The sequence below is a fragment of the Pogoniulus pusillus genome, chromosome 22 (assembly GCF_015220805.1).
Source record: "Pogoniulus pusillus isolate bPogPus1 chromosome 22, bPogPus1.pri, whole genome shotgun sequence".
Classification (NCBI taxonomy): Eukaryota; Metazoa; Chordata; class Aves; order Piciformes; family Lybiidae; genus Pogoniulus; species Pogoniulus pusillus.
In genome coordinates, this window is record NC_087285.1 from 8482025 (window position 1) to 8501784 (window position 19760).

Below are 19760 nucleotides of genomic sequence, written 5' to 3' on the forward strand. Positions count from 1 at the left end.
TCTGCTGAAGAAGGGCGATCTGCTTGGTAAGGGAAGTGCAGAGTGGGCTAAGTCAGGTCTTGGTGGTGTTCTGTGACAAGCACACGCTCTCCCCGAGAATGCTGTCTGGGAGGCGCTGGCTGCCCGCCTGCTCCGCGGGGTTTCTACAGAACACACAGCACTCGGCACGCTTTAGCCGCCTCACTCGGGCCGCTCTTCTCGGGAAAGGAGTACGCTGCCCGTGGCTCTGAAGCCAATCACACGGCCTAGGTATAGGAACGGCACCGGAGCAAAGACGGCAGTTCAGTGCCCGTCCCGCCTTTTCGGAAAGCTCCCGGTAGGGTCTGAGCTGTCACCACCTGCACAGCCACGCCCTACCAGGCCTAAAGGAGCTGCTTGCCGCTACACGGCCGCCCGGCGCTGCGGGCCCGCAGCACAAGAGAACACCACCTCCCGCCGGCCCCGCTCGGTAGCGCTGGGGCGGGGCGGAAGGCAGCGGGCGTGTGGCGGCAGCGGCTCTCGCGAGACTGGCGGCGGCGGCAGGGAGCCGAGTTTAAACGGCGGGAGCGGCGCCAGCGCGGGGCGGCTGTTGCGGTGCCGGGGCGCGGGCAGAGTAAGTGCTTCCCGTGGCGCGGCTGGGGAGCGGAGGGGCTTGCAGAGGCGGAAGGATAACTGCCGGTTCTCCTCCCTCGTGCCTGGAGTCCCCTAGTCCTCGCCAGGGCCGCGCTGCCGGTGCCTTTCCCTGTGTCTCCCCGTGGTAAAGACGTTTGCTTTGCTGCGGCGCCTGGAGATGCTGCGTCAGGTGAACGGGGGTGGGGAACTGGGCAGCTTCTGCCCTCTGAGGCCGTTCGGTTATTGTGTGCCTCTTCCTGTAGCATCCGGCTATAAGTCTTTGTCTCTAACGTGTTGGGGGAGATCAGACTGTAGTCTGTCTAGCTTTATTTTCTCTGTAATACTTTTTCACCTAAGATTGTGTGTTGTGCAACGTGGTTAGTCCTGGAAATATTTTAGCCGCAATGTGCAGCTTGGTAGGTTAAGAAATTAAGGTCTGTATGACTTAAGTGGAATTCAAAGGAGTACATCTGGCGAAAGGGTATTGAGAAACTGTCTTTCAAATTGCATGAACCGTCAGAAAACGGTGGGAGTCGTTCTGAAAAGATAACAATGTATTGCCCGTGGAAATATCACCTGAACTAAATGAACAGGTAAAGAGTGGAAGAAGAAGGTTCAGCTGTCAGGAGAGTGCCTTCTCTGACCCTATTATTTTTATCCAGGTATAATTCAATCAAGACTAATCAAGGTTTGGAGCTCTCAGTACTGAATGTCATAAAATGATTAGCCAAAAGCAAGTCACTGTCTTGTGACATCTGGTAGAATAAACAGAGACAGATTTCTGCCATTTTCCTTTTGACCTGCTCACCTAATTATCTGGTTAATTTAGCTTAAAACATTGTTTTCAATGTAGTTGATGTGCGCTGTTCTACTACAAGCAGTTACTTGCATATATAACAATACAGCCATGTCAACAAAGTTACCTGGCTTAGTCTGATTAACCTACCCAAAATTGACAATGGGAAGGTGTAGATGCCTCTGTACTGACAGGCTTACTTGCCACTTTCCCTAAGTGTCGACAAGGTATGACCGAATGGGGAAGGTATTTCTCTTCCCCATACTTCACCTGTGAAATGAATGAAAAGCCTATGCTCTTCTTGTTGTGGTGTTTTTTAATGTTGCCCCATAAATGATTTATGGAGACCTCCAAGATCTTTTGTGTGCTCTCTTCCACTTTTACACACGACGGATTGAAGGAGAAGGAGGGAGTAAAACAAAAGTCCCCAGACAACTCTTAAAAGATTATCTATGTGCTAGGAGGTGACCCTGCGTGTGTGTAGCCTGTTTGCTTTCCTCAGAGGCCAGCTGCAGAGCATCTATCTTTTAGCAACGTTGTGTGATCTGGCTGTTTGAAAACTCTCTGACAGATGCCTCAGCTGAGATTTCAATAAGATTTGCATTTCTGTGGGGTTTGAGCCTGTGATCTGCATTTTCATGAGACTGCCACAGCCCTTAAGCCTTTTCAGAAGAGGACTGCTATGGAGGACGGTGCTATAAAGGCAGCTTGAACTCATCCTGGCTAGACAACTGTTGCTTCTTTTTGTTTTGTTCTTTTTTTTCTTCTGAAGGTGGAGTACAGATATAAGGTCAAGAAAGATTTAAATGGACTTCTGAAGGTGAGTTAAAAATGTTACTGAAATTTAAATTGAGCGAGCTAGGAGCAATCAGGTGTCTGTGTTGTTTCTCCACTGCTTGATCAGCAATTAGAGTTAGCTTTAAAATTCTCTTTGTGAAGAATAAAGATTAGTTAATCTACCTAATGCAAATGTATGTCAGGAATGGTTGCCTATATGCTTGTATTGCTACACCTTGACTATCTCATTAGTAAATTGTCTTGGTATTATTAATATTGGTGTTTCATATATATAAATACCTAAAATTCCTGACCTTCACTGGGTTATTTTAGCTTAAGATGTACAAAACTAGTATTCCAAGGATTGCAATAGTTAGATGTGAAGAACTGAAGTTTATGGGCCTGGCTGGACAAAGCCTTTTTGTATATTTTGCCTTTTGAATAAGAGCAAGTGATGAGAAACACAAACCCCAGAATCTGATAATTCCTGTCTTGTGCCTCTGGGAAAAAATAAGCACAGTTTTGGCATGATGTACTTCTGAGTGTTAAAATTATTTAGTTTTTCCTTTAGGAGGTGCTAGTTACTTGACTAGGAGCTACCCAGGCTAAGTAAAAGATTTTAAAAAAAAGTGAAGCCTGTAGGACACAATAGTGACTGCTAAATATAAATTCTTCTGGACTGAGCTGTGAAATATGGTTTTGACAAAGACCAGCACCTTGCTAAGATAATAGTAATGTAAGTGCCATAAAGAAATGGCAACTGAGTTGCTTATGTAAAAAGAAAAAGCACAGAATAAGATACTCAGTGCAGAATTGCACTAATAATGAAATTACATAAAAATTATCAACTCTGATCATCAGTCAACTACTTTTTTCTTTGTATGTAATTACTTCTGCATACTTGCTAAGAGAACTCCTGGCTTATGCTGTTAAACAGCCCAGGTTGCTTAGCATTTTGTGTCTTAATAGGATTTTTCTGTCGTGTGCTGATTTAGTAGATTTGGAGCAAGCAATCATAGAAGCTTATGGTGTTAATTTGACCTGAATTTTACTTTTTAAAATACTTTGGCTTTACTATGACTAACTTGCTGTACAGTTCACTTTTGTTTTTGTCTTCTGTTACAATACAAAGATAGAAATGGATGAACTTTCTGCATGTGAAAGAATGTTACTAACATAGTTTGCTTGATGCAACTTAAAACTTAAGTTGAAAACAGTCATAAAAGACTCCATTGAGTACTGAAAAGTTCCTGTGTTAAAATAGCCTGTATTTTTAACAGGGTTTCTATTTCTGATGTTTCCCTTTGACTACCTTTTTATCTGCTTTTACATCCCATATAATGCTATTAGGAGTGAACTATCCTGCTAATACAGCTGCCTACATGAATCTTGAGTGTTATTTATGTGCACAAGAAACGCTGTACTTCATGTGGCATTACCACAGAAGAGGTTGTCAGCCATATGCATGAAGGTATTTGTATAATGTTATTTCCCAGCTTTCTCTTGTATGTGGCAAGAGTAACTCCAGTTCTAATGCTCTACTAAACAAGGCTGAGCACACAGGAGTTGTTTTGCTGCATACTTGTAAACAGAGTCAGTAATAGTATGTAAACCAAATTTACAGAGAAATAGCTGCTGTTTTACTGTCCACAGGAGTGTTTTTGTTTGTCAGCTATCTTTTCTTTTTGGTCTTGTGTTAATGGAAGAGTATATCCTTGCATCTCAATTAAGAAAGGAAAGCCAATAACTTGTTTCAGATATAGAACTGTAACAGCATAATACATTTTTGGGATCATTTTGTGTTTGCATTGATGAAGTAACCCAAGGAAGAAAAATGGAGACAGAGACCATTTCAAGTCTCAGACAGCAACTCAAGGAAGCAGAGAATGAGCGAAGAAAGGCAGCACAATATGGCTTGCATTTACTGGAGTCCCAAACTGAAGTTCAGAAGCAGTTGGATCAAGTACGCCATGAATTGACTGAGAAGACCGAGGTGATGTTTTAAACTTTGTAGAAATAGCACTGGATTAACTGTGTTTTGTATGTCACAGATCTTTCCTTTTCCTATTAAAGTCTGAAGTAATCTTAATAACCTTTTTAGTTTAAGCATTTCTAGAAGGGGGCTTTTTATCTCTGCTTTTAGATATTGAACATGTATTTAACTATGACAGCGTTTCATAGCCAATTATTAAGCATTTGGTACCATGTATGATTAATGGCCTTTAATGTAAAAATAATACTGAGTGCTAAAGTAAATTGGTTCTAGAGCATGTGCTTGGGGTATGTGTATGTTCTGTGTTTTGAGTATGTTTGTGTATGTTACACTTTCCCTGCAGGCTTTATCAATTAAAGTTGCAAAAAGACCACTAGCAGCAGCTGTGAAACTGATTTTTCTCTATATTCAAGTTCTTGAATTTTCTAAATATCAAGGGATTCTGAGTTTTTTTTAGTCTGTTTATTTACAGCTCAGAAAACAGAGTAGTGTAGTGCTGAAATACAGAGGGTTTATTGAGTAAAGCACTTTCTTTAGTAATTGTACAAGAGAATTTCTGTGAGGGGAATATCTTTCACTTCTCGCAAACACTTTAGTTTTGCTAGCCCATGCTTCAAATAGATCATTTCTCTTTATGCACTCTGTTTCTGGCTGTGCATCCATCCGTTCTCTTGTGATGAAGTTAACATGTTTGGGGTTTTGTTGTAGTTTTTTTACGGGCTGGAGAGTTGTAGCACCTTGCTATTCTGCATGAAACTGATTAGCTTACTTTGATCAGTTTGCTATTGTTAAGCTTATGGAAAGCACAAGTGCTAAGGTACGCAGGGCAGGATCATCCTTCCCTGCAGACAAGCTGAGATGGTAGATACTGTGTTGTGGAGCTGCACTCATAAATTGTAATCCCATGTTAGAGGCTGGCACAAAGTTATGAGCTAAGCTTGTGTGAACCAGCTCAATTAGTAACTGGGCAGATGCCAAGGAGAGAGAGAAGGATTTGTGTGCTTTCATGAAGTAGAAAAACCTCTTGTGTGGGAAGTGTTATCTAACAGGTCCTTAGAGCTTTGGAATTTGAGAGCCAAGGCAATCACCATAAACATGAGTGTAAGGTGTAATGGCAGGCGCAAGAGTCTTTCATAAAAGCCTGTGCATGCTTCTGCAAAGGTCTTCATGGACATAGCATGAAGTGTTTTTGCCTTTCTTGGGTCTGTCCAGTGTGCTGCCAAATGTTTTCTGTGCTCTATCTTTGTTTTAAAACGCTTGTCCTGTTTGAGGGCTAAATCTGTCCTTGATAAGCTGGTGTCTAGGCTGCAGAGTGCCTAAGCTGGTGTCTAGCTACACAACAGCTGTTAGTTACATTATATTCCTTTCTTAAAATTCTGTTTGTGCTCTTAGAATTGTTTTAGTAAAATAAAAATCCTACATCTTTATCTTGATTTGGTTTGGGAATTTGTTTTCTGCTTTCAGGACTCCTTTTATGTTTGTTCTTCTCCTTAATTGCTGCCGAAATGGATAAGTGAAATGAAACGGCCCTTACAATTAGCAAACAAATAACCAGGCATAGAGGGAAGCTGATAAAGAAGTCATTGATCAATCTGGAAGTGTGGCTGATGTTTACTACAGAGCGGTAGACAATTAACATGTCTTTACCAAGCATAGAACCTTGCTATTCTGTGAGCACTTGATGGCCTGTATCAGTTTTTAACAAAATCAGGTTCTGTGATGGTAGGAGAGATGTGACCTCTCACTGCATTTTTTTTGTTCCACTTGCAGAAAAGATGCTCACACCTTTCATGCTGAGTGCAAAGAAATGGATTTCTGTGAAGAAGGGAATATTATACAACCAAAAAAAGTTAGGAAGTTTCAGAGCAGTTTTCATGGTGTGGTTTTGCATTTTTCTTTTCTCTTCTTTTCGTGTTTTTTTTCATCACAAGTATGACAGTTCTCTGACTGGGACTTGAACAAAAGGTTGAATGAATTACAAGCTTTAGGCATTTAGGTTCTTGGTTCTGAGCCTGTGTGTAGCTCATTCTCCAAGCACTTAACAACATTGCATCTAGATTTATTAGTATGTTATTTCTTTCAGACATTTGAACAGGAGAAATACTCCCTTCAGAGAGAAATCGAACTCAAGAATCGCATGCTGGAAAGCTTGAGTTTTGAGTGCGACTGCCTTAAGCAACAGCAAAACTTGCAACTGGATAATCAGAAAGAACAGCTTGCCAGAGTCTATGGACAAGAAATCAGTGACCTTAAAAACAAGGTTTGACAAGTAATATACAACTAAAAGATTGCTGATAGCATTTTATGTAGTATGTGATTTCAATTGCACTTTGAGACCAAAGCCCTAATGAGTAGTTGCAATGTGTAGGAGCTTATTTGGCTGGTATTTAACAAACATCTGCATAGTTACATTGTGGATTACATTAAATTTCGAAGTTCTGGAAGTTTACTCATGAGTTGTATTTTTAAGACATCTCTGTTAGATGTCAAAAATGTTAGAAACAGAAGTATTGTGTTGATCAAGAATTTATTATAAAATGATATTACTTAGTTGCCAACTGTCTTTAAGTTGGAGAACCTGAAAGCAGAACTAGATGAAACCCGACTCTCGGAGAAACAGCTGAGACACAAAGTGGATCACCAGAAGGAAATAATTGCTGCCAAATCAGAAGAACTCCATATGATGTCTGAACGTGTACATGAGACCATGTCTTCAGAAATGCTCAATCTTCAGATAGAGCTCACTGAGCTAGAAAGTGCAAAGGTATGTCACTGCTCCTTACAGTAGTTGAAAAGAAAATTGTGTGGTTATGCTCACTTCAGTTTTCAATGCTTGTGATGATTGCTGCATTTGACTTACTATTCAGATGGAAATTGTTTTTCCTGTGCATATTATAATGATACCAATACATCTTTGAGCTAATATTTTGTATTAGAAGTGGTTACTGCTAAAAACCTGTTTGGCCTACTTTACTTCAGATTGGTTTGTAAATTTGCTTTGTTCTTAATTTCCTTTTTTTTTGTTTAGGCCAGTGCTGAAGAAAAGGTGAATGAGCTGCAGTACAGTAAAGAGCAACTAGAACTCATGAACAGTAATTTACGTAATCAGCTGGAGCGCCTGCAGGGAGAAAAAGAAGAGAGGGAGAAAGAAGTTGTTTTTTACTATAATGCGCTGGAGGTATTCTCTTCATGTTATTCAACAGTGATTCGTAATCCCTGAATTTCCATGAGTTGTGGTGCTCACTTGGCAGTGACATGGAAGGACTTTTGAGAAAGGAGATGTGAGGAGCAAGGGAGAATGAAAAGGCGGGGGACAAAACCCTAGCCTGGCTGGTCATGTTGGGTGCCACCTGTTGCTAAATGCGCTCTGTATTGGCGTTCTTCTATGGAAGAATTCGGTATTTTGTATGGAGACCCTTAGCATTGCAGTGTTCTGCCGTGTAGCAGTGACCTGTGAGACTGTCCTGTTAAAATTCTCACTTTTATTTCCAGCTCCTACTGAGCACTTTGGAAAATTTTTGTACTGGGGAGTGTAGAATTTGTAGCTAAATTCCACAGCAGGGCTACCAGTCTCAGTGTTGTTAATCCAACTGATAAACATCAGAGGTTTCCTCTAGAGTTTTAATATATTCTTGTCCTGAAAAGCAAGTGGAATCCCAAGCCTGTTAATGAAACGGAATTGATTGCCTCTTACTGAGTGCAGCTGTATGTGCAGTTAAGTACTGCAGCACAATGTAATCTGTGCTAAAGGCATAGGAAGTGAATGAGGTAAAACTGTCTGATTAAATTCATGTATGTGGCGCATCAGATGCTTAAATGACTAACATCCTCTTTGCTTTAATCTAGAAAGCACGTGAAGCTAATCAGGATCTTAAAGTTCAGCTGGATCATGCAGTCCAGCAGTCTTTGGACCCCACAAGAAAAGGCAATTCTCTCTTTGCTGAGGTACAGTTATGGCACACATACCTGAGAATATAAAGAGCAGAGAAGTACTTGAGAAGTTTGGGATGGTTATTTTTTTTATATTGCTTTGAAAACATGAGGGTATCTGTATCTGATCTTACTGTTCCTCAAATGCTACTTCACTGTTGAATTGCTTAGGAAATGACCTGTGGAAAATTTGTGTGCACTGTGAAGTTGAGGAGTTAGTAAACTTAATGGAATCACTTAAAGTTGGCCAACCATCAGGATAGAATACTAAGGGTTCAAGACAGTTCTGCAGCTCTTAGCTCTAAGTACTTTTGCTCAGCTGCTGAGCAGCTGTTAATGCAGAAGATAGCATGTAAAATACTAGAGGATGCTGATAAAATGCTGTCTTTTTAAAAACATGCTGGGAATGGCTGGGTGTTTTGAGTATGTGGGAGGGTGTCTGAATTAGTTTTTGAGTAGGAGTTCAGCTGATGATAAATGCATAGGAAGTTATTTTGTTTTCTGATAACACTCAAGGAGTGGATTCAATGGGTACACAGTTGTTAGATTTTAAAACTATTTGTTCTGATGCTGATGGACAAAACTGTCCACAGCAACACTGGAGCATGTGAAATGTTGCTTTGTTCTGATGTCAAATGATAAATCTTTTGTTCTTCACTGATTGGTCTTCAGCTGTACTCCCCTTTATCTCAAGTTAGTAACAACAGTGCATGTTTTCAAGTACTGTTGGTGAAGAAGCAGTATTTGCAGAACCAACACAATTTGATAGGAAACATCTCCTTGTCTAACTTGTCATCCAAGTGCCAGCAAGTGTTGTAATGTTCATTGTAATGATTGTTAACAATGTTCTATAGGTGGAGGACCGTAGGGCAGAAATGGAACGACAGCTGATCAGTGTGAAAATAAAATATCAGTCCCTACAAAAGCAGCATGCATTCACCAGAGAACAATTGCAAAGAATGAAGGTATGATCATTACTGTAATACTCCAGCGTTTCCCTGGGGTTTGATAAATACACAGGCTAGGGAATTGGTTATCTTTAATTATGCTACAGTAGTCAGGGGGTAAGGAAATGGGAGAAAAAGAAATGAGGTGTCATGGTGCTACTTGACTTCTGTGGAACAGCAGAATTTTTCTATTGTTGTTAGAACTCTAAAGTCATACTGAAGACATTGTGGTTCCTTTGTCAATAGCTGTTAAATGGATAAAAGTAAAACAAAGCACCTAGCAAAACACCTAGCAATGACTGTCTTTACAATTGCTTTTTCTTATTGGCGTCATTCTTGTACCCCATGAATCATTTTTCTCTGCTTCAACTGTGGTTGTCAAGAATGAACGTAACAGGCAGGCATGTATGTAATCCTCTGACCACGTTGGAGTTCTCCCTCTGTCTTTTTTTTTTAATGCTTGTCCATATGTTTTGTTTTTTGCCATAACTTTAAATGCAAGAATAAATTATGTCATAACTACTTCATTTAGACTGTACTTCTATAGGATGGGAGCGTGTTGGTTAGTGCTGTTGAGAAGTAGTTAAGGGAGGTCATTTAGAAGACAGTTTTAAAAGGATACCGCCAAACTGCCAGCAATTTTCATGTTGGTCTTCTGATTTCCAGTACAAGAGAGGATCCTTTCGTTTGTCATACTTGATTATACTTCTTCAAAATAGTGCTTGCACATCAGGAGTGATGATAATGAATATCAGTGAATATAAAGCTTTGTGTCACCTAGCTTTGGTGGAGCAGTAGGTTGGAAATAATTGCAACAACTTCACTAAAGGACAGGATGAAGAAAACAAATTCTTTTACTGGAATCTGACCTTGAGTGCTAAAGATTTGAGGAAGTAAAATGTGAGGGTAATCCAGTCCAACTGAAGAGAATAAGAAACATTCCTTCTGACAGTGAAGATTCTCACCAAGAGCTGAGATAGATTGGTATCCCTTTTCTGCTATTCAATGTTTTTCTTTGCAATTTCAACTTGTAATCATTATCCCAAAAATATCTTCTAATATTTATATTGGAGATAGCTTATTATGGCTACTGTTTTGATTTGACTGCCATCTTAGATCACCTTTGCTCTGTGTTGCACTGTGGTGCTGTGTGTGGAAGCTCAATCTGTAGTTAACTGATGTCTGTCTTCAGCAGCCAGTTTGCACAGTGCAGGTAATTTGGTCCAAGTAAATTGTCATAGTGTCTGCATATGGTATTATCTAGTGACTCCTGAGAACAATATAAAGAGGGCTCATGTGGAAGTTTTACCATGTCTGGTGTATTTGCCACAGTATCCCTTCCAGTTTGTTAAAATTTCTGTTCTTTGTTTTTGTATAGAACAACTGCAGTTTGCAGTTCTGACAAGTGAGCTTTTCAGTGAAAAGAAGGGGAAAGGGTTAGGTGCCTACGTGCTTTGGAAATGTAAGGATAGCTTTAGTCAGCCAGGTGGGGGGGTAAAACTTTGCCTCTCATGTCTCGTAAAAGCTGTGAGGAGGAGGTGATTGAATCTTTTTTAGCTGTAGTTTGGGTACAGGATCATCAATATCCTTTACCTGGTGTAGGAGATGTAGTTTGGTAAATGCTTCTCTCATGCTTTCTCTTTTAATCACTGCTTTGATTTGCTTCATTTGATCATGCAGTTCTGCAATGAAATTTTTGATGAGCTAAAGAGCTTTTTTCACATGATGGAGAAGTTGTTAGTAGAATGTAGCTTAGCTCTGATAAACAAACCTGGACTGTAGTTTTGTTCTAGCTGACTTGGTGTTTATGTTGACTGTGAAATGATGATGTTGTGTGTGTCCTTGACAGTATGTATGTTCTTTATACAGAGAAAAGGGAGACTTTATGACTGCTCTGTTCAGTAAATTTTCAACTGGCCTAAAGCTGCATTGATAATTGTGAAGGTTGTATTGAAGATTGAGTGTAAGCTTCCAGTGAGCTTCTGTATTCAGGATTAGAGTTACAGTTAGAGTACCCAAACTGTTCTGGGTAAGATACTGACATTCACTTAACCTAGTTTCTGTTGTAAAGTTAAGTTCTTTTGTCCTTTTTTTTCCAGCTGCAGATGGCTACACTATTACAAATGAAAGGCTCACAGGCAGAGTTTGAGCAGCTGGAACGCTTACAGTCAATGTTAGAGCAAAAGAATGGTGAGGTAGAAGATCTTCTTATCAAAGTGAGGCAGCTAGAAAAATTTAAGGTATGTGATCCGTCACTAAGTCGATGTTATAACAAGAAACTGGAACACAAGAAGTGTGAAGAATACCTTAAGTCAGGTTTGAAGAAGGATCCAAAGGCTACTCATATATTTATGTGATCAAAGTACCATTTTACAGCTAGAGAACATGAAGTTCACAGAAGCAGAAAATTCTAAACCAACTAATCCTCAGTTTGGGGATACTATCTGGGTTCCTGAGCGTAGCATCTTCCAAGTCACCCATAGTGTTTAAATTCAGTTACTTGGTTAAAGTTCACTGAGCTAGGCCATCTGATGGGTTGGGGGTTTTGTTTGTTAGGGGTATTTTCTTTTTGAAGACATAGCCATTTCGTATTTTTACTTTTGCACATAAGCTGTGTTGGGTTTTTGTCTGTCAGCTATATTGTATTCATTGAATATTTAGTCCTTTAATGTGCTTTAACTTAGCAGTTGAAGTAGGCATGCTCTTCCTAGAAAAAGTGCATTGCTGTGCTGGTTGGGGAGTTACGTGTCCCCCCACTATTGCTAAAATCACCTGGACTAGACTCAGTTGTCAGGAAGCTAAGGAATGAAGTTATATTTACAGCTTAGCACAAGCTACAAGTAGGTATTTACACTGTACTACAAATATATACAGCTAGATATAGAAACAGACAAGTTAAAAGTAATACAGAAACACAATAGCCCTCTCAGAAATCATAGTTCCTAAGATGAGCTCCCAACCACCCTTCCACCTTCTTTCCACTCTTATCCCAGAGTCTGTGTTAAGTGCAAAGTGAGCTGGGAGGATTGGCAAGGGGGATTAGAAGCAAAATGATTAATTGGTTTACACAAATTTAGGCAGAGCAGCAAAAGCCCAGGGAGAAAACACAGATGCTGCCTCTGACAGATACTCTGTCTTATCTGTGTTTGTGTCCTTGCTTTTATGCAACTCAGCAAACCTGTGAGTGAAGTAGACATCACCGTTGTTTTCTTGTCACAGCCTACAATCTATTTTTTCTCATTAAAATATTCCAATTAGCCTCAAACCAGCATAATTGCTTAATCAGCCTTGTAAAGCAGTTTCTTCAGTTCTGTTATGCAACCAGACAGCATCTTGTCCAGATTGTAGAAGGTGGGAAATGCATGAGAAAACCTTTATGTACTGCTGTAATGTTTGTGGGTATACATGGTGAACAACTGTAGCCTTTCTCACTTAGGGACTGATTTGGTTCTGTCTTATCACAGCTCTGGAATGTGAGCTCACATGTATTAGCCCATGCATTAGGATTTTGCTTTCCCCACTAGTGTCCTCTGTTCTGCATGTAACCCAAGTGACATAAAGCTAGTCTTAACCCATTTTACCAAGTGAGACAGTTTGATTGCTTTGCCACTCTTGTCATGTATAAGCTTGATGAGCATTTATTTTTGTCTCTGTGCCTAAAAAAGTGAGGAAATAAAATGATGGATTCAAATACCTATCAGAAGAACTTGTCACTTACTGACAGCAGCCTGTAAGTTCTCTGGCACTGAATTTCATGGGTACTATTTGTTCATTAAAAAACACACTAACAGCCCACCTCCAAATGTCACCTGGTAATGATATATTTCATATGAAGTCTGTTGCATTTATGACATGGTTTACTATGAACCACCTTTCTCGTCTAAAGAATGTAACTGATCTTTAGGATTTTGGCTGTTGAGTTAATTTGTGCTCCTTTGGGGCTTAGCTGCTGAAGCCTGCAATTAAATGGTGGAACAAATTCCCTGTTAAAAGGAGGATAAGTGGTCTGCAGAGCTCTTAGAAAATCTTCTGGAGTTGAGAACTTGGCTTTTTAATTTTTTTTCCTTTGAGTGACTGAGAGAACTGTCAATTTCAGTGCCGTTTGACATTTGTAACAAATGAGGAAGTACTCAGAGCAGCCAAGTTCTCTTTTGGTGTTGAAATGTCTCTGTAATGAGGCCTCTCCATAGAAATGCACAGCAAATGGCACCGAAGCACTAAGCTAATGTACTTCTGAAAGGTCACTCTTTGACATCCTGACATTTCACTTTTTGTTGTCAGAGTTTATATGAGAATATGGAAGAATCCAAAGCCAGCAGTGGCTCAAAAGGAGGAGAGTCTGGAGATGGTTACTATGCAGATTTACTGCAAATTAAACTTGACAACTCTAAGTAAGTATTTCACAGTCTGAGGCCTAGAAGTTGGTTGTAGTCTGGTTATCTCTCAGCTACTTGGTTTTATTCTCCACTTTTCTCTTATGTATGTGCAGTTACACTTCTTGTCTCACTTTCTAATGCTGTGGAACCATCCTATATAGGCTATCCTATCATATAACTGAGAGTCGTTTGGTTTTATTGTTTAGTCCTGCAAAACATAGCAGCAGAACTATTTTATATTATTGTTGCTTTCTTTCAGGCATGTTGTTAATACTCCTAGATAGAAGATAATTGAGAACTTAGGGAAAAAAACACCACAGCACAAACTAAAGACCTGTAGGAAGCTTCTTAAAGTCTACAGGCCATATATATTTATTTGTCTTCTGAAAAGAGACAGATAGTAACACTTGAAATGTTTTATTGGACTATTAAGTTGAGTTCTCAGCTAGTAAAATATCTGTCTGTTATTTAGAAAGGCCAGAGTGTTTGGCCTCGGGGCCATTGTTAAGCACTCAGATGAAAGTTTTATACTTTGAAAGGCAGGCAGTGGGAATTCCTCACTGTAGTTGCTGTGATGAGAAACTGGCATGATCCAGGTATCTTAGGATTGCTGACTAATGGTGATTGAGTGCTTATGATGTGGAAGTTAATGGCCTCTGAAACAGAGCCACGGAGTATTAACATTCTTTTAGTATTGGTCGCTTAGAGCAACACTCTTGTGTAAAGCTTGCATTGTCAGTTGTAGAAGTGGTTACATTTAGTTACAGATGAGAAAAATGCCAGTGAAATAGAGAGCTGGGGCTGGGGAGTGCTGCTCAAAGCAGTTAAACGTGCACATGTGCGTTCTGTCTCTGGAAGCTCAACTCACAGCTGCACGGCAGGTTCAAGTGAAAACTTGCATTGTATTGGAACAGTCTCTTCCTGCTGGTGTCTAAGTACAAATGTTAGGTGAAGTTGCTGAATGCTTGGTTGATGTATCTGATGTGTTACTGAAAAAAAAATGCAACCAAAAACCTAGAAGAAACCAAAACTGTCTATAACTTTATTCCCACCCCAGCAAGGAAACCGAAACCTTGAAAAATGAATTATCCTTGCAGAGGATGAAAGCTCTGTATGAGAGCCAAAGGGTCCTGGAAGTTGAAAGGAAACTCTTCACAAACGAGAGACATTTGCAAGCTTGTCAGAGTGAGAATATGAACCTGAGAGTTAAGCTGGATGAACTAAAGATGAAATATGAACCTGAAGGTAAATACTGTTGTTCTATTAGAGAAAAAAGATCTGGTGATCCTAAGACTTAATACTTGAACTACTTCTAGCAGGATGACATGGGGTAGTACCAGATGAAAACTGGCATTTAAATGCCTGTCTTTTTGATAGCAACATGCTCTGAAACCTGAAGTAGCAAATCCCTACCTTACTCAAGGATCTTATTTCAATATGTATACTGAGGATATTTCAGAAGACTACAAAAAGTACAAATTGCAGTGTTCAGAGGCCTTATAGAGTAGGTAACCATAGCCAAGCTGATGGGAACAAATTCCTGGGAAATGTTTTTTGTAGTAGTAGCAGCATGTCTGATGAGAAGCATTGGGTTTCTGGATGTAGGCAGCTGGCAGGAGTTTTGTTATAAGTTCAGAGCTTCTAGAGGAAAAACAGCTTAGTAGCTCAGGTTAATATGAATTAAATTTTGACAACAAAGGTCCACCTGAAAAAAGGCTGATACCTGGGACCGTGCAGAAACAAGGCAGTTATAGATTGAGGAGGAACATGAATGGCAAATCAGAATTCATTTCATAACTTGACCATGCCCAAAAGACTGAAATTAAAAATCTTACTGTGGAAGTTTTTTGTCAGCAGCCTCAAAAAAGGAAATGAAATAATGGAGCATATTACTCTAGTTCAGACTCTCATTAAAAGCCTTGGCTAAAAGCTAGAGGGGATGGAGAGACATTTTAGTCTTTCTTCTTTTTTGTTAAGTTGTGTTGGGATGTTTACTTGATACCAGATTATATGAGTGAGAAATACTTTAAGGGATGTAAGTCATCTATTCAGATTTATTCTATGGTCTTTAGTCATGTGAAATGTTCTAAGATTTGTTGTGAACATGTTGGTGGACGAATTAACTGCAGGTTGACTTGTGTATTCCTTTTTTCTTAGAATTAGCTAAAGGCACTAGAATTAAAAAGAAGAGGGAGAAGATACCTGTGGACACTACTTGTGAGTACTTAGACAGCAGAAATACTTCAGAGAAAGAATCTTCTGTCACTTCTGTCACTCAATTGCCAAGCAAAGAAGAAACAAAGATGACTTTCAAGAACTTGAAACCAAATGATGCTTCTCCAAAAAAACACACTCTTGAAGCACCACCAATTAACGTAGCTCTTCCAGCAACGCAAAAAGTAGCTGAACATGAAAAAGAAAGAAAGAGAGTCAAGATTAAAGATGAGAGTGAAGATGGCTTTACTTCATATGGCAGAAGTGGAAACAATTCCTTGACTTCAGCTGCCTCCAGGTCAGTGTCAGCTTCTGTCTTTGGTCAAGGCAATCAGCACAGACCTGCATCTCTTCTCTTTCGCTGCATGAACTGTGCTATCCACTTCTTTATCTATTTCCTCAGTATTGCATGCAGTGTAATTCCTCAGCTCCGGCTGCCTACGTTCAACCTCTCAATACCTTTTAGAAAGACTAAAATGATGACTAATGGAAAAGACTCTTGAAACTGTAACAATCTTGAAAAAAAATTGCCCATTACTTGAAAACGTTTAAGTTGTGCAGTTAGCAGGACAAATTTCTCTGTTTGCTCTAACTTGAGAAATGGGACTGCTTTCTTGGTGCCTTCAAAACTGCCACACACCTGTATTACATGTCCAAGTAACAAAAGCAGTAGGTATCATGCTTCAGTTTCACAACTACTTTTCAGCCTTCATCATCTTTCAGGTGTAGATTTTTTAGATTAAACAGTTCTTAACTTGAATTGAATTTACAGAACTGGCATGGTGCAAGATAATAGAAATAGGAATTGTGCTGTTTGTGTTGTCAGACAACTGACTGCCATAGTCTGGATGCATGATAACTAGAAACACAGCTGCTAAATAAAGATCAGCTTTTTCTTCTTGGTTAAGAATTTAAGTTACTTCTTAATAGATGGTAAAGTAATTTAAAACACCTTGGTAAAAGGAATGCTGATTTTATCTTTATTTTCTAGCTGATGCTTTGTATTTTGTTCGTGTCCATGGTCTCTGTGAACATGTGTTGGGGGTGAAAAAAAGCGCTGGGAAACCAGTTCATTGAATGTAGAATGGTAGCAGCCTCTGAGATGGAGGAAGACCTAACACCTGAAAATCTCTACAGTATATCTAGAACTACTGGCATTCAGAAGTGACTAGATAAGTATTTTGACGCTTGGATCAATTATTCAAGGCAGCATTGGATGCATTCAGCAGATGTAGAGAAACCAAACAGTGCAGCCTTCTGAAACAGTCTGGAAAGAGTATGGCAGAGCTAGAACTTCAAGTACCTGTGTCAAAATAGGCAGGGGCTGTTACTAAGGAGGAGACATCAGGGAGGTCATGCATAGGTGGTGAAAGTTGAGAGAAAAGATTTGATAATTTAGTGATGGCATTGTTTTTTGACAGTATTATGTACACGTGTGGGAACAGGTAACATGGAACCTGGCTGTGAGAAGCTGATTTTCTCGTAATGTTTTGGAAAGCAAGATCTGGTGTATGTTGACAGGAAGGTGTTGGAGACAGCCTATGGGAACTAGAGGAGTAAACCTGCTAGGGAGGGGATAAGGAGAGGAAATGGTGTTCTGGAACTGATGTTTGAAAGTATAGTGAGTAGAAGAAGTGGAAAAGGAAGATGAATTTATAGTCAAGAGGGAAGATCCTAATCTTTCATCCACTGCAAATAAGAAACAAAGCAGAAACAGGTAATTTGAAAAACCTCCAATGCAACAAAAATGTGAGATGAAACTACTAAATGTGCAATTATTAATGTGTAAAACAATATTGAGGGTGCACTTGACCCTGCTCTCTTAAAATTTATTTTCAAAGAGGAATTAATGAAAAACATGGGAAAGGATGGATTTCCAAACACTGAAAGAATCTCTGGAGTGTTTTGTGATGGAAATGGCCAAATCCTATGTAGGAGTACAGCTAAATGCAAATGCATGAAAAAAAAAGCAATTTCACCAGGAATGTGAACCTTAAAATGAGGAGTTTTGGGGGAGGAAAAATAATTGTCATGTGCATGTGGATAATTGTCAGTGTCCCACCTTCAAGTAAAATATAATGTTCCAGATGGGGATGAATTTTGTAAGTGAAGTTACAAAAGGTGCTGGTTAGCCATCAGAATTACAGTTGTGGGCTTAGTACAAAGCGTTGGAGCAAATGCTTCTGACCTAGGGGAGGTGCACAGCAAAGCATACTTCTCTTCAGTTCTCTTGAGACAGCCCTTATAGGAACTAATGGGGAAGTTGAATGCAATGGTTAAGAATAGTTTATTTGATATATCTGTGTAAAGATAGACTGGGGAGGGAGGGGGGATTAAATTACTCCAAAGGTTTTTTGTCACAGCTCCTTTTGTAGTCCTTGTTTTCAGTTGTCACTCTATGTTGCAAACAAATCTCTAGCAGCTGGGTAGCAGCCTTTGTTTTGGGAAAACTATCACTGAGAGCTGTTGTGGGCTGCTCCCTTGGGGCTCTTGAGACTGGTGGAAATCCACAAGGTCATTGAGAATTACTTAAATGGTGAGACTGCGCATAGGGGTTTGCGTTGGTATGTGAAGAGATGTTTAATTTGGAGCTTTGTTTTCCATAACTTGTTTGCATTTGGAGATAATTGTGTGTAATAGTCAATTGTGGATGATTTGGTGAGTAAACACTAGTCTATCCATTTGTTTTTAGGACCTATTTGCATGTTCTTGAAGTAATTCTTAAAATATCTGATTGTGCACTGATATCTTAATCCTGGTTTCCACGTAGCTCTTCAAAAGCAGTGTGGCAATTCTATGCCTATTTCCATTTATGGCAGAATTAAACGGTGTCAGGTGGTCATTTTGAGTCTGTAAATAGTGGTTTTCTGAGAGCTTTTCAGGTAGACATGAAGATAAAGGTAGTAGTAGTGCAGGACTAGGTTGATTCCCAGTATCTTGCCTTTTTTTTTTTGTGGTTTAGAGGGAAGTGCTTGACTTGATGTTAATGTTGCTGGGGCTTTTCACTTGGAGTTGTGTTCTTGTGGGATTGATCCTTGTGCATAGCACAGTCACTGATGTGTTTTTTCAAAGGCTGTTCTCAACCAATTGGCACAATCCTTTGCCAAACACTTCAGCAGACAAGGGATGGGAAAAGACTATACTTATAGTGATGAAATGTGATTAGGACTGATACAAAAATTATTTATGTTAGTCTCATTCTTCAGCACTGCTTGCTCTGCCTTTGCATATGGATTATATTGTATGCCATGGCTTTTTCATTTTGCTTAAAACTCTTACTCTAGCCTTTTTTTTTTATTAACTAAATGTATATTTAGAATGGTTGCTTTGCCTGTAGGTTAACAGCTGAATCCAGATTTGAAACGACAGAAGAAGAAGAAAAGAAAGAAAATAAAATCATGACTGAGAAGAAAACAGAAAAGAAAAAATACACAACGTTGTATGTATCTTCCAAGCCAACTTCTGAAACACAGTGTGCTCAGCAATAAAATGAGGTTTCTGGGAGGAACCTGAGGCTTAGGGAGTCCTGCTTCAGCAAGAAATACCAAGTCAACTTAAGTCACACATAAATGTCCAGGTTCCTAACTTTGAAACTCTTGTTTTATGAACAGTATGATCACATCAGTGAGAGTTGCACTACTGATACCTTACAGGTTAAGTTCTTCGGTGATGTCATCTGAAGTGTTGCCTTGTCTTAAGTCTTGATTGAGTCTCTACATATGTACTTGTTACAGAAGTTCTATTATACAATAAGACGGGTCAACCCTGAGCAGGACAGATTAGACAGTCTTGATGCAGAGCTCAACTAAGTCATCCTCCTGAATTTCTTTCAGTTCTTGGATTCTCGATTCTTAATACTTTTCTCCCCTAAAATGTAGTGCAGACTGATGTTCATGTGCACCTCTGCAATCACTTTTTTATGCATCTTGTTGGGATAGTGTTCTTTTGAAATGACAAATTCTCATACTACTAATGAAAATGAACTTTCATTTCTCTTCCTTTCTAAAATGTAGTCTGTATTGCATTTCAGGCAAAGCTTTTATTCAAAGTAGTCCATTTTTTGATTGAGAGATGAACTATTTTATGTAGAAAGCTTTGCTAAAAAAATTCCACTCAATAAAAGCTAAGAAGTTGCA

At 39.4% G+C, this 19760-nt stretch overlaps 1 protein-coding gene across 1 annotated transcript; it reads left to right on the plus strand.

Moving 5' to 3' along the window:
* The first annotated feature begins 598 nt into the window (after positions 1-598).
* Positions 599-19760, plus strand: SPDL1 (spindle apparatus coiled-coil protein 1). The gene is made up of 13 exons (XM_064161623.1): positions 599-781; positions 2160-2207; positions 3982-4157; positions 6241-6417; positions 6727-6921; positions 7186-7335; positions 8004-8102; positions 8942-9052; positions 11134-11274; positions 13316-13425; positions 14468-14655; positions 15568-15922; positions 18962-19760. Exons 3-13 carry the CDS (start codon positions 3999-4001, stop codon positions 19110-19112), a joined length of 1836 nt encoding a protein of 611 aa, XP_064017693.1. The 5' UTR covers positions 599-781; positions 2160-2207; positions 3982-3998; the 3' UTR covers positions 19113-19760.

Coding starts and splice junctions, on each gene's coding strand:
- SPDL1 (XM_064161623.1), top strand. CDS start 3,999: ATGGAGACAGAGACCATTTCAAGTCTCAGACAGCAACTCAAGGAAGCA. Junction 9,053..11,133: donor AACAATTGCAAAGAATGAAG/GTATGATCATTA, acceptor TTTTTTTTCCAG/CTGCAGATGGCTACACTATT. Junction 13,426..14,467: donor ATTAAACTTGACAACTCTAA/GTAAGTATTTCA, acceptor TTCCCACCCCAG/CAAGGAAACCGAAACCTTGA.